General features: G+C 40.7%; 1 protein-coding gene across 1 annotated transcript in view; it reads right to left on the bottom strand.

The window, feature by feature from the left end:
* Positions 1-14,741, bottom strand: part of ZNF704 (zinc finger protein 704) — a 275,117-nt gene that overhangs the window by 50,733 nt on the left and 209,643 nt on the right. Inside the window, exons 3-4 of the mRNA XM_023740302.1 lie at positions 14,268-14,371; positions 9,425-9,657 (exon numbers count right to left, since the gene is read on the bottom strand). Of these exons, the coding sequence (XP_023596070.1) occupies positions 9,425-9,657; positions 14,268-14,371 (337 nt within the window). The remainder of the gene's footprint in view (positions 1-9,424; positions 9,658-14,267; positions 14,372-14,741) is intronic.

Genomic DNA, 14,741 nt, shown 5'->3' with positions numbered 1-14,741 from the left:
TTCTCCTCTGTGGGCAGAGGGAAGTAGCAGTTCCTTCAACTAAGTTGCCTTAAGAGTTTCGTCCACTATTGCAACTAATCTGATCTTCTCTCTGCCACCTTATAAGCTACAAGACTTTGGACTATTCATTTAATTTTAAGGAGACTCTTCTGCAAAATGGGGCTAAGAATATGTGGAAGATTCTAATTATTTTAAAAATATTTTATTGTGTTTTTGGTGACAGTTCACATAGGAAGTTAGGTTCTCATTTAAGAATTTCTACACATATTGCTCAGTGACACTGGTTACATTATTCACAATATAGCAGCATTCTCATTAATTCCATTCTGATTGTTCTGTTTTCATTAATCTAGCTTCCCTGTCCCCCCAGCCTTCTCATCCTTGGTCTAGGGTAAATGTTAACCATTTGGTTTCATCTAGACAATTATTTTGAGAAGCACAGTACTTGCAAGTGATATTATTTATTTTATGGGCCAATCTATCATTTGGCTGAAAGGTGACCTCCGGGAGTGGTTTGAGTTCTGAATTTAGAGTATCTCAGGGTGACAGTCTTGCATGTTCATCTAGTCTACTGGTCCAGTAAGTCTGGCCTTTTTTTTTACGAATTTGAGTTTTGTTCTACATTTTTCTTCCATTCTATCCTGGACCATCCATTGGGTCCCTGGTCAGAACGGTTGGTAGTGGTAACCAGGTACCATCTAGTTCTTCTGGTCTCAAGGTAGGTGATGTCGTTGTTCATGCAGACTGTTGGTTCTGCAGACTAGTTTCTTTTTTGAGTCTTTGGTTTCCTTCTTTCTCTTTAGCTCCGGATGAGTAGAAACCAACAGTTGTATCTTAGATGGCTGCTCGCAAGCTTAAAGACCCCGGATGCTACTCATCAAACTAGGATGTTCAACATTGTCTTTATGGACTATACTATACCAATTGACTGAGTTGCCCCATGAGACTATGGCCCTAAGCCCTCAAACCCAGTAGACCAGTCCTGTGAGGTGTTTGGTTGTTTCCAGGAAGTATACATAACTACGCCCCTGTGTGTTTTATACTTGAAAATAGATGCAGCACACATAAACATGTATATACATATGCCTACAGTTATTCATACAAGCCTTCCTCTGCATATTTATGCATACTAATGTATCTATTTAACCAAGCACACATTTTTTTTCAGTTGTTAAATAACCATTGTTGCAAAATTGTATATCCCCCAAGATTTTTTTTTTGGTACAAACTGTGGAAGCTTTTTGTGATGATTAAATGAAATGCTGCATTTAGAAGTGTTTTATAAACTGTAACTGAATTTGCAAATGTAGTTATTGTCAGCATCATCTTAGGAAATGGTTCTTCCTCTCTACTAATAGTAAGAGATAACACCTAATCTTTGCAAATGTACCTCACACTCTCTTCCTGGAACACAGTATGTGTGTAGGGTGGAGGCTGGGGAGAGGAGACATGAGATAGCATCCATAAAGATGAGGAGAATCATTGCTTTATAATCACATAAAGAGAATACCCCCTCTCTTTGTTTGTTGTTAGGTGCCATTGAGTCAGTTCCAACTCATAGTGATCCTATGTACAACAGAATGAAACACTGCCCGGTCCTAGGCCGTCCTCACAATCATTGCTATTTTTGAGCCCACTGTAGCACCCACTGTGTCAACCATCTTGTTGAGGGTCTTCCACTTTTTCACTGACCCTCTACTCTACCAAGCATGATGTCCTCCTCCAGGGACTGGTCCCTCATTTCCAAAGTATGTAGGATGAAGTCTTGCCATCCTCCTTTCTAAGGAGTGTTCCGGCTGTACTTCCAAGACAGGTTTGTTCATTCTTCTGGCAGTCCATGGTATATTGAATATTCTTCGCCAACACCGTAATTCAGAGGCCTCAGTCTTCCTTATTGATTGTCCGGCTTTTGCAAGCATTATCAGGTGACTGAAAATACTATAGCCTGGGTCACGCATGCTGCAGTCCTCAAAGTGACATATTTGCTTTTTTTTTTTAAACACTTTAATGAGTCTTCCTCCAATCCTGATGCTGCATTCTTCTCCACATAGTCCAGCTTCTCAGATTATTTGCTCAGCATGCACACTGAATAACTACGGTGAAGGGATACAACCCTGACGTACACCTTTCCTGATCTTACCACTCAGTATCCCCTTGTTCTGTTCTACTGCCTCTTGGTCTATGTACAGGTTCCGCATGAGCACAATGAAGTGTTCTGGAATTCCCATTCTTCACAATGTTATCCATAATTTGTTATGATCCACACAGTCGAGTACCTTTGCATAGTCACTAAAACACAGGTAAATATCTTTCTGGTATTCTCTGCTTTCACCGAGATCCTTCTGACATCAGTAACGGTATCACTTATTCTACATCCTCTTCTCAATCCAGCTTGAATTTCTGGCAGTTCGCTGTCGATGTACTGCTGCAACTGTTTTTGAATTATCTTCAGCAAAATTTTACTTGCATATGATATTAATGATATCATTCAATAGTTTCTGCATTCTGTTTGGATTGCTCTTCTTTGGAATGGGCATAAATATGAATTTCTTCTAGTCGGCTGGCCAGGTAGCTGTGTTCCAAATTTCTTGGCATAGACAAGTGAGTGGTTCCAGCGTTGCATCCATTTGTTGAAACATCTCCGTTGGTATTCTCTCGATTCCTAGAACTCCGTTTTTCACCAGTGCCTTCAGTGCAGCTTGGACTTCTTTGTTCAGTACTATCGGTTCTTGATCATATGCTACCTTATGCGATCTTCGGTGTCATTTCTATCACTAAGCCCATATTTTCCAACTACTGATCCTTCTGTTTCCAACTTTTGCATTTCCATCAGCAGTAATTATCAACTCGTCTTGACTACACGTTTGATCAATTTCAGACTGCAGAAGTGGGTAAAAATCTTCAGTGTCTTCATCTTTGGCCTTAGTGGTTGGTGTGTAAATCTGAATAATGCTAGTATTAACTGGTCTTCCTCGTAAGTGTATGGACATTATCCTGTCCCTGATAGCGCTGTACTTCAGGACAGATCTTGAAATGCTCTTTTTGACGATGAATGCGATGCTGTTACTCTTCAATTTGTCAATCCCGGCATAGTAGGCCATATGACTGTCTGATTCAAAATGGCCACTATCAGATCATTTCAGCTCAGTACTGAGTAGGATATCTATCTTCATGCGTTCCATTGCATTTATTTATTTATTTTTTATTGTACTTCAGGTGAAGGCTTACAGAATAAATAGTTTCTCATGAAACAGTAGTACACATGTTGTTTTATGACATTGGTTAACAACCCCACAACATATCAACCCTCTAACTTCTCACCCTTTCTTTTTTGGTGAAAATACACATAGCCAAAGATACACCATTTCAAAAATTTCTACATGCACAGTTCAGTCCATTTCATTTTTGACAACTTCCAATTTTCCTAGATTCATACTTTTGTACATTCCGCATTCTGATTATTAGTGAATGTTTGCAGCTGTTTCTTCTCATTTTGAGTCCTGTCCCATCAGCAACCGAAGGTCCCGAAAGCTTGACTCCAGCCATGTCATTAAGGTTGACTCTGCTTTGAGGAGGCAGCCCTTCCCCGGTCATACTTTGAATGCCTACCAGACTGAGGGGCTCATCTTCTGGCACTGTATCAGACAATGTTCCGCAGCTATTCATAAGGTTTTCACTGGCCAATTTTTTAAGAAGTAGATCGCTAGGTCCTTCTTCCTAGTCTGTCTTAGTCTGGAAGCTTTGCTGAAACCTGTCCACCATGGGTGACCCTACTGGTATTTGCATACCGGTGACATAGCTTCCAGCATCACAGCCAACATGCAAGGCACCACAGTATGACAGACTGACAGACGAGTGGTAGTCTGTCTTGTTTAGAGGTTCCAAAATTCTATTAAAATGTTGCCACATCCTGTATATAGGGTTTTAGGACTTATGGGCCCTTTCCTCCTTACGATCACATTTATTATCCTGATTGTCCTGAGAGACGTGTGATAATATGTGTTTGCTTGTTTTATAGACGAAGAAGCATGACCAGAGATGTGAAGTGGTTTTCTTAAGTTTTGAGGCTAGCAGAGTTGCGTTTAAAATGTGGATCTTTTGATTTGTAATCAGGGCTCCTTAATTTATCACATACCATGATATATCTCTTTACAACACAGAACAGAGGGTTCCAAATGTTTTTGATTGTGAGTCACAGTAAGAAATACATTCTGCACAATACACCCTCACTCATAAGGTTATAACTGAAACTACAGTATCAAGTAACAATACTTACCTTTATTATGTATCATGCTCTCTCTTCTGTCCTATTCATTTAAAAAGTGCAGTTCATGTCTCATTAAATCAATTCAACCCAATATTGGGTTGAGACCTGTAGTTCAAAAAATACTGATCTAGAAAGTTCTCCAACAATCCTCACAGAGCACGTGACTAACACAATTGCCCATGGTTTCAAATGCATATTATGAATCAAATAAGTGAATGTAAAGTATAATAAAGTGAACTCAGAAAGTTCTACCAACTAGAATGTATTATGTGGTTTAAGCAAATTAACTTTTAGAAACCTTTTGAAATATGATTTTAAACACTGTAAATTAACTGTATCACAGTGCAGAAAATTAGTTTCATACATAATTTTAATCACTGCAGCTTCAAGCTGAGGAAGTGTCTAACAAATCACCACGGGTCATGGCAGTCTTGCGTGGACTGCTGGGGAAAGTTTTTGCTGATCCTGGGACTTTCCAGCGTTACTCACACACAATCACTATTGGGACCACCCTTGAGCCAAAATAAATGTCTGTGTAAATATGGGATCAGAAGCCACAAGCCCAGAACCTAGCAATTCAGAATGTTCACATAGATGGGCTTTTAAAATGAAAACAGGAGCGATCACAGATGAATAAGAAAACAAGCAGTTGAGCATTTATGAAGCACCTACTCTAGGTCAAAAATATTGGTAAAATTGGCTATTATAATTTAGAAAAAATAAGTAATTCCATTTCACTTCCCACTCTCTCAGTGACATCAGGGATGTTGTTGTTAGGTGATGACAAGCTCACTCTGACTCAAGGTGGTGACCTTACGTATAACAGAACCAAATGTTGCCCTGCCCTGTACCATCTCCCAGACCTACGATGTTTGAGTCTATTGTGGAGGCTCTTGTGTTAATCCATGTCACTGAGAGTTTTCCTCATTTCTGCTGACCCTCTACTTTACCAAACACGATGTCCTTCTGAAGGAATTAGTCTTCCCTGATGTGCCTTGCCATCCTCACTTCTAAGGAGCATTCTGGTTTTATTTCTTCTAGGACTGATTTGTTAGTTCTTCTGGCACTCCATGGTCTATTCAACATTCTTTGCCAAAATCACAATTCAGATACATCAGTTCTTTTTCTGTATTTTTTTTTCATTATACAGTTTTCACATGCATATGAGGTGACTGAAAAGACCATGGCTTGGGTTAAGTGTACCTTAATCATCAAAATGACATCTTTGCGTTTTAGAACTTTAAAGAGGCCTTTTCCAGAAGACTTGCTCAGTGCAATGTGTAGCTTCATTTCTTGACTGCTACTTCCACGAGTGTTGATCCAAGTAGAATGAAATCCTTAACAGTATCACTTTTCTCCCATTTATCATAATGTTTTTTATTGGTCCAGTTGAGAGGATTTTGGTTTTCTTTACATTCAGGTGTAATCTGTACTGTAGGTTGTAGTCTTTCAGACTGCAGCAGGTCATAAAAATCTTCAATTTCTTTGTCTTTGGCATTTGTGGTTCGTGTGTACATTTGAATAATAATTGTATTGATTGGTCTTTCTTGTAGGCCTGTGGATATCAACCTATCACTGACTGTGTTGTACTTCAGGATAGATATTGAAATGTTCTTTTTAATGATGAATGCAACTCCGTTCCTCTTCAATTTGTCGTTACGGGCATAGTAAACCATATTATTGTCGGATTCAAAATAGCCAATACCCGTCCATTTCAGCTCTCTGACGCCTAGGATGTCTATCTTCAAGCACTCTGTTTCATTTGTGATGACTTCCAATGTTCCTGGATTCATTTTCATTTTGGGATAATACACTCATTATAGGGCCTTTCCTCCTGTTTTAGGCCACCATTATCTCTCACGCGCACTAAAGCCACAGTTTCTGAAGGTCACTTCTCTGACCCACTCTCCACAGTTGAAAGCGATGTCTCTAAGATACATAAGGTCCATGTTTCTCTCCTGTTTAACTCCCTCTGATATTTCACATCTCTCTTCTATTTATATCCCTATGTTTGTTTCCCATTGTCCATTTGTTCCCTGCTTACCCTCGTCATTCAGTCCCCTCCCCCATTCTATACTCCATTCATACTGAACTTCTTCAGACTCCCTTAAAGTGCTAGCACTGGACCTTTTCAGGTGTTGCTCCTTCTGTCTGAAACATCCTTCCCTGTACTCTCTGTCTGACCAACTCCTGTTCATCCCTCAGGATGCAGTTGTCACCTCTCCTGGGAAGCCTTCCACTTCCCCCCAAAACAGAGTGGGGTGTCCCTCTTAAGTGGTCTTACTACATCCTGGGCACAGCCATAATTATTATTGGCTCTTTACGTATCAGTCCCCACCTACCCAGCTGTCAATACCTTGAAGAGAGGGGCTGTGTCTTATTCTCAGGGCATCAGCATTTTGCCCGCTGGGTGCTCAATAAATTTTGGTTCACTTAATAAAGAGAATGAATGGTAACAGTCCCATTTTCTTGTTACTCTCACTAGTCAAAGTAACTTTAAGTTCAAAAGGCCAAGACAACAGGTTAGTCTATGTAAGAGCCATGTGTTTGAAATTAGTGACTGCCAGCTCCATCCTACTTGGTGGTGGTGATGGTGCCATTAATTGCTGTTGGCTCCGATTCATAACGTTGGTCTTGTGCTAACTTCGAGTCCATTCTTGCAGCTCTTGTGTCAGTCCACCCCATTGAGGGTTTCTCTCAATTTCGCTGACCCTCTACTTTACCGAACATGATGTAGTTTTCTAGAGAGATTGGTGTCTTCTGATGGTGCGTCCTAAGTAAGTAAGTGAGTATTACCCTGGGGGAAATCCAGGGTCTGAATAGAGGGAGAAGCCATAAAGAAACAAGGATAAACACGGTTCTTATTTGTTCATTCATTCCTTCTCTCCAGTATCTTGTGGAGTTGGTCTGTGCCCTCCAGGTATATGCCATTTTGTAATGAAGCTATTTTTCTTTTCCTTTGGTGACCTGACTAATCTAAATTAGAAGAAGCCTACAGATTTTAAATACAAGCCTGACCAGTGCAACCTAACTAACTGTAATGTAAGAGTGTGAATCTGGGCTCAGTGACTACATCAGAGATGTCAGGCTGTGATGGACTTTCAGCAGTGCACCTTAAAAAAGCACTGGGGTTGGGGGACTCCTCGTGCTATGGGTCTTTGCCCCAACACTAGGCCATGCTTTGTGAGGTTCAGGACTGCACCCTCAGATGACCCCAGAGAGAGAGACTGCTGAGGGCTGGCTGTGCAGCCCGAAACAACAGGAAGAGGCTTCAGGTGTATACTTCGGTCCTGCCTACAGGAACCCCGTGCTGGCCTCTCTCCCTGACTGGTCAAGGAAATGCATAGTTTCCTTGGGGATCCACAAGATGCCAGAACAACTCTAGCCCCTCTGCCCTAGGGAATGGTGAGAAACAGCAACCCGTCATGGGACTGCCTCTTGACAGGGCAGGACATTATTGCTGTTATCTAGGTAAAATGAGCCGGAGACCAGAAGGTTGGCCCTTATCCACATGGACACACCAGAGTGAGTACAACCTCCTCCATTACACGTGCTGAGTGATGTGAAGAGAGATGCTGGGAGGGAAGATGTTGGATCAATGCCATCTCTTTGTTTTCCTCTTTGAAATGAATTGAGGAAAAATGATGCATTGCAGTCCTCAGGGTTTTGCTTTGGGTTTTTGTTTGTTAATAGTCATTAATAATGAAGCTACCTACACCAAGATTAAAACAATAAATAACAGTTTCATATTTACACAGTGACTTTCAAATGATGTTAAAATGTTTTCAAGATACAGCAGTCACACAGCTTTATTCTTTGAAGTAGAAATACTTTTGAAAAAAGTTATGAGTGAACATAATAATTTAAACGTACTTTGTTTTAGTTATCTAGTGCAGTTATAATGGAAATACCACAAGTGGATGGCTTTAACAAAGAGAAATTTATTTTCTCACTGTCTGGTAGGGTAGAAGTCCAAATTCAGGGCATCAACTCCAGGGGAAGGCTTTCTTTCTTGTCAGCTCTGGAGGAAGGTCCTTGTCATCAATCTTCCCCTCGTCTAGGAGCTTCTCCATGCAGGAACCCCAGGTCCAAAGGACCTGCTCCTGGTGCTGCTTTCTTGGTGGTATAAGGTCCCCATGTCTCTTTGCTCACTTCTTTCTTTGATATCTCAAAAGAGACTGCTTAAGACACATCTAATCTTGTCTTGTAGATCTCATCAACATCATAGTAGTTAAGATTTAAAACAAATAGGAAAATCACAACAGATGACAAAATGGTAGATAGTCAAACAACACAGGGAATCATGACCTAGCCAAGTTGACAGATATTTTAGGGGGACATAATTCAATCCATGACATACTTGAAGAGAGTGAAAAGAACATGAGGGTTAGGTGGCAGATGTACGTTTGAATAGGGGTTCTGGACCTTTCTAACCTCCGTGACGTGGTTTAGTTAAATGTATCATCTCTCTGACCCTCAGTTTCCTCCTCTGAAGACAGGAAAATAAGACTTACTGTTCAGGACTGCTGTGACAGGTAGATAAAAATGTAATCAATTAATTTTTTAAATTAATTAGATCTCCTTTTTCACTTTTATTTAGTATTTTTTGGTATGTAGGTACATGTGTTTATATGTCTGCTTTTATGTATTATTTCACATCTGGTTTTATAAAAATGAGATACAAAATATTCTTCCCAACAAGCCTTCAGGGCAGACTGAAGCAGAAAAAAAAATATTAATTACATTTTACATATGAGAAAAGTTAAGTCCCACTAAGAGACTGAGTTAATGACCAAAAACCCAGCCAGTAGTCCAGTAGTCTAATTTTCTAACTTCCAAATACTGGGAACTGCTAGGTGACCTTATATTATCAACCCTTTGCACCAATGCAGTGACTTATAACCAGAGGATGCAGCATGTGTACTTTGAAGAAACATTATCAATATCTTAATCATTTTTGTTTTTGGTGATGGAATTCATTTTGAAATTTCAAAGCATATCAAAGGAGAACTAAGCTATGAGAACTAAGCTATTTCTGTTTATCAGAATGGGGTACAGGTTAGAGGGCTGTGAGCCCTAAACTCAGACTGACCCTTCACAGGGGAACAGAAAGCACGTTCACATAACTGAAAATAGAAAATGGTGTGTCTGACAAACCTTTCTTTTCCTGGGAATGGGCTCATCAAAGAGAAGGTTGCTGGCCTCTGACTCGTCGATGCCGTCGTCTGGCTGAGCCTGGGTGCGGAAGGGTTTGAAGCTGTCGGCCGAGAGCGGCGGGGATGGCGTGGATGGGTTGGATTGGTCGCTGGGGGCACTCCAGCTCCAGAAGCCGCTGCTGCTGGTGCTGGAAGGCACACCACCTCCTTCCTTCCAGGATCCACTGAGGCCCTCTGTTCATCAGCACAAACACAGCGTCAGTACTGGGACCTCTTATGTGAGCCAAGGACGATTCACAGTGGGAAACTTACTCTTGTCAAAGCACCTGCAGCCTACTCGGTAATTTGCAACAGCTGGCTATGTAAGTTTTTATTCCATTTATGCTTAAAAAGAGTTGCACTATAGTTTATAAACATCGAGTTATTTTAACCACATGATACCTTACGTTTTTCTAAGAAAGACTTTTCTGAGGTATGTTTAAGTCTAGTGCCTTGGGATGTGAGTGGAGATTATAGGAAAAAAAATAGCAATCTGTTCCTAAATGTGGGGAACTGTTGGTGTACTGACTGCAGGGTTCTCCCAAGGTGTCTTGTCACAGAATTCTCCCTTCCCTTATTTTAATTGTTTTTAAAGCAACTTCCCATGGGGCTTGTGATCCTTTGAATATACATTTACAGAAAAAGTCTAAGATTTAAGAATCTAAGAAAAATAATAATTTCTGGATAGTTACCTAGATAAAGCCATTCACCATGTTGCTTATTGTGTGTGGTTTACGTTTTACGAAGCTCATTCACACAGACTATCTCATGGGTCCTCACAAATCTGTCTCTCAGAGTAAGGATCATCACTGCGTCACAGATGAGAACGCTGAGGCACCTGGAAGTGACCTGCCCAAGGCCTGTGACTAGGAAGTCACCCTAGGGCATCTGGACCCCAGCCCTGATCTCCCAATTGCCCTCTTTCCTTCAGCCAACGCTGGCCTTGAGTTGTAGACATCCTCCTTTCACTCCTGCAAAGCTGGGATCAGATAAGAATTTATTGGAAATAATTACTAATAATTTACCTTTCTACTTATGTCAAACATCATGAAATGTTTGCTAAGGTGGGGAGATCTTTGCTCCAGTCAGAATGTCTTCAGGGGTCTTTTAATCACTGACGATTTGCTTTACCTTTCAAGATGCCCAATCTTAATTAGCACTTGTATTAATCCTACTTTCTTTTGGGGTAATTTCTCTTCCATATTTATGTGCATTTTGAATATATGAAAACTATATTCTAACTACAAGGAGGGAAAAAAAAAAGTCCCCAAATGCCTCATTAAAAAAATGCTGTTAACGAATATGTAATTAGTAGTAAAGATGAACGGTAGGCTAGCATTCACAGTAAAACTTCCTGATTACCTTCACCTAATTACGGATTTCACCTAATTACGGATTCCCAGCATATTCTTCAACTATGTCAAGTAAAAGGTTCAGTCAGAAGAGTGAGGTTGTAAACTGAAATAGCAGAAGTAAGTTACCCATCTCATTAAAGCAATGAGCATCAAATACTAGTGATTTAGGCAGGCTCCTGCCCTCTCAGCATCAACACCACCAAATGAGCCCCTCACTCCCTGCAGCCTACACAGAAGACCACTGCACTCCCGGACCTGAAGTTGCCTACTGTAAACAAGAAAGTTCCATTCAATACAACACGACTTTAAAGAAGTCTAATGTGAAGCTTGCGTGATATTAGCTGCTATGACGAGCCCACTTGGCAGGCCCTGGGGGCTACACCTCAACACGCACTTGTAAATAAAGCTCATGGTGCTAGATCTGTAATCATGTTAACTACGAGGAACGGAATTTAATTTGAGAACTAACAACGATTACTTCCTGACATCACTTCAGGTCAGTGCCAAAAGTTAACGTTCTTACTGGCTTGTGAATGACACTTCCTTTAGAAATACTATTTAATCAAAAGGACAAAGTGATAGAGAAATGAGTTTTTCAGAAGAAAGTCAGGACCAATTCATTTAATTCCTTAGGGGGCGGCCTCTCCTTGTCTTAAACAAGGAATTGCCAACGATGCGGACAGGCACTGCTGGAATCTCAGCCCCTTGGCAGACTTGTATCCTGACAGAATGATCCTTTTCAAACACACAAAAGGGTCAGAACAGTTGCTGTAAATTCCCTGATGTATAATAATTCTGGAGAAAAATCGTTTCTTCCTAAAAAATAGAATGCCTTCATTATAAAACTAAGCATTTGTTTCTTGTTTCAGACTAAATGAGCCATATCAAACAATTTGGGATTATTAGTTATTAGTTGAGTCATTATTTTTTTTAACCATAAACAAACACTGAGTTATTGTCTAAAAAAGTTTGTATTGAAGAAGCAGAAAGGCTTATTTTAATTTTAACCTTTCAATACAAGGGAACATTAACAATGTTCTCAATTTAAAAAAAAATGGTTAAAAACAATGATTACATTTGAAATATACTTTCTTTCCTCTGAGGATTCCATGGAATTCTGCAATTCTTTTTTTCCTGAAATAGGTTCTGGGGGTGCCTTCACATTTTTGTTTCTACTAGCTTCCTTCTTTAGCAGATCTTGCAAACTGAGAAAGATGAATCAGGATATCTGTTTGCTGAGTGGCCCCCAGAAGGGATGTCAGGTCATTAAATAAGGCTCATCTCAAGAGCATCTTATCTAGTCCCTTCTACAGAGGTGGTGTCACTCCAGCTTGGGGTGACTCATCATGATGGGCACTATTGATTTATAATATTGATTTGAATTCCCAACACCCTTCACCCTGATCATTTTTCCCCACTTACAACTGGATTAGATGGATTAGAGGATGTTTTCATTGGATAGTAAACAAATTTCACACCTCATGCTTACAGTTGAACTGTGTTTCAGCCACAGCTCAGTTTCATAATTGACTATGCTGACTTTAGAGGGAAGGTTTTCTACTACTGGTAAGTTTCATTCAGGTGGATGGTGCTGTCAGCTGCTGTAGAGTCAGCCCCCCAACTCATGGTCCCCCATGCACAACAGGATGAAACACGGCCCAGTCCTGTGCCACTCCCATGATTGGTTGTGGATCAGACTGTTGTGATCCATAGGGTTTTCATTGGCTGATTTGGCCTTTCTTCCTATTACATCTTAATTTGGAAGCTCCACTGAAACCTGTTCAGCATCAAAGCCACACACAAGCCTCCACTGACTGATGGGTGTTGGCTGTGCATGAGGTGCACTGGTTGGGAATCAAGTAGTCTCAGTAAAGTACATTACAGTGAGTACTGCTCTGTGAATGTTCCTGCTAAAGCCTCCAGTGACCGTGTTCTTGATGTGGAATTTAGTGGGCACCTTCTAATCCTTTTCACAACCAACCTTCTGAAGCAGCAGATCTTCCCCTTGGCTTCTGAGACGCCACACTCCTGTTTTTCCTCTGTCTCTCCAGTCACGTCTCAGGCTCTTCTTCAGCCCTCTTCCCTTCTCACTCTGCATCTACATAACTCTCTCAGGGCGATCTCACCTTCTCCATGGCTTCAAAATGTTGTGTTCCTATTCTGTACCAACAGCCTATATCCCTTTCTCAGGCTGCACTCAAATCTCACCAGGCATTGTCCCTTGAATGATCCTCAGGCAATGGCTACTAAATATAGTACAAACAATCTATTTATGGCCTTCTTCAGCAACCCCAACTCCTGCCCTAAACATTCACCAATGGGTCTGGTCCTCTACCTCTGTTCCCTGTCATAGTGAATGGTCCCTCCTCACTGAAGCACACCAACTGCCTGAAGTTATCCTTGACACACCCTCTAAGTCCATTTCCAAGTCCTGTTTATCCTACCTTCTTCACACTTGTCAAATATGTGCTCCTCATTCCCACTGTGACCACCATGGTTCAGGCTACCCATCCGTTTTTTTTTTGGTTGTTGTTGTTTGCTTATAAACCTGAACATGACTTGATAGTACTGAAATTACTATAATAACTCTCTCATAGAATAAAGCTGAAATGTCTAGTCAGGCACATAGAGCCCCTCAGGATAGATCTCCGGCTAGTCTCTCTGACTTCATCTCCTACTCCTTGTCCTCCTGATTTACCATATTGAATTTTATGAGGCAGTATTATATCATGATTAAGAGAGTGGATCTGGAATCAGAGGGATATGGAGTAGAATTTCAGCTCTGCCATTCCCAAGCCAGTTAGTCCCTATGTGCTTCAGTTTCCCTATCTGTAAAACAGTGATAATAACACCTCAGAGAGATGTTGTGAGGATTACACGGTAGAGCAAGATAGTGCCTGACACACAGCAAGTGTTCAGTGAATGTTAGCCATTAATAGAGTTAACAGTCTTCTTCTCCAAAGAGATTACACCCTACCTGGGGCAATGTTTCTCACTGATGTATTCAAACAATCTAGAATGGTACTTGACGAATATAGCAAATGAATATACCATTGAATGAATGAATGGACTAAAACATTCTATTCGATTAAGAAGTCTGGGATATTGTTTTTTAAAAACATTTAAAAAAGTTAATCTTCTGAGTTCTTTTGATCTCTTCTTACCTCCCCAGTCAAACAGAAATAATGCTAGGGAAAATAAGTCCATTAGAGGTATCTGACTGCAGAGATGCATTCTGGAAAAGCAGGAAATATGTGATGGAGCTCAAGAAATGTGAATGGATGGATGTATGAATGAGCTACAGTGGGATCTCTGGGAGGAGGCTGATAGCTCTGGGGTTTCTACTTCTTCCACGTTTCCCCTTGCTTCTTGTTAATGGACAAGGATGAAACAGTCATTGTGTTTGACAGGAATGAGAGCTCTCAAAGACAGGCCCACACGCATGCTTACCATTTGGCCGCACAGGAGGACTTCGAACCAAAGGGCTGGTTGACAAGCTGGTTAATACCATTGCTGCTGTTACCTTGTCCATGTCCAGTTCTTCTGCAGATTTCCTACAGAACAGGAAGGGCAGTGTTAACTATGCTCGCTCTGCATCTACCGTGGGCCAAGCAATGCGCCACATGCTACCGCATATGTTTACTTCTTTAACTTTTCCCCATGAAAATCCAAGATTTTGTTAGCTCTACCTTATTTATAGGTGAGGAAGCTGACGCCAAAGAGGTTAAGTGATATGGTCAAAGTCATACAGCATTAGGAAGAGAAAGATTCATTCATGTAACATTTCATTCATATAGCAAACTATTGAGAGTGTACTAACGGGCTACACTCTGTTCTAGACATAAGGTGGTTAACATAGATAAGGTTTCTTCTTTTTTTTTTTTAAATAAATTTTTAGTGTGCTTTAGGTGAAAGTTTATAGAG

Source organism: Trichechus manatus, unplaced genomic scaffold (genome assembly GCF_000243295.1).
Source record: "Trichechus manatus latirostris isolate Lorelei unplaced genomic scaffold, TriManLat1.0 scaffold00152, whole genome shotgun sequence".
Classification (NCBI taxonomy): Eukaryota; Metazoa; Chordata; class Mammalia; order Sirenia; family Trichechidae; genus Trichechus; species Trichechus manatus.
The sequence above is the reverse complement of the archived record's forward strand: the minus strand, read 5'-3'. Positions and strand labels throughout refer to the sequence as shown.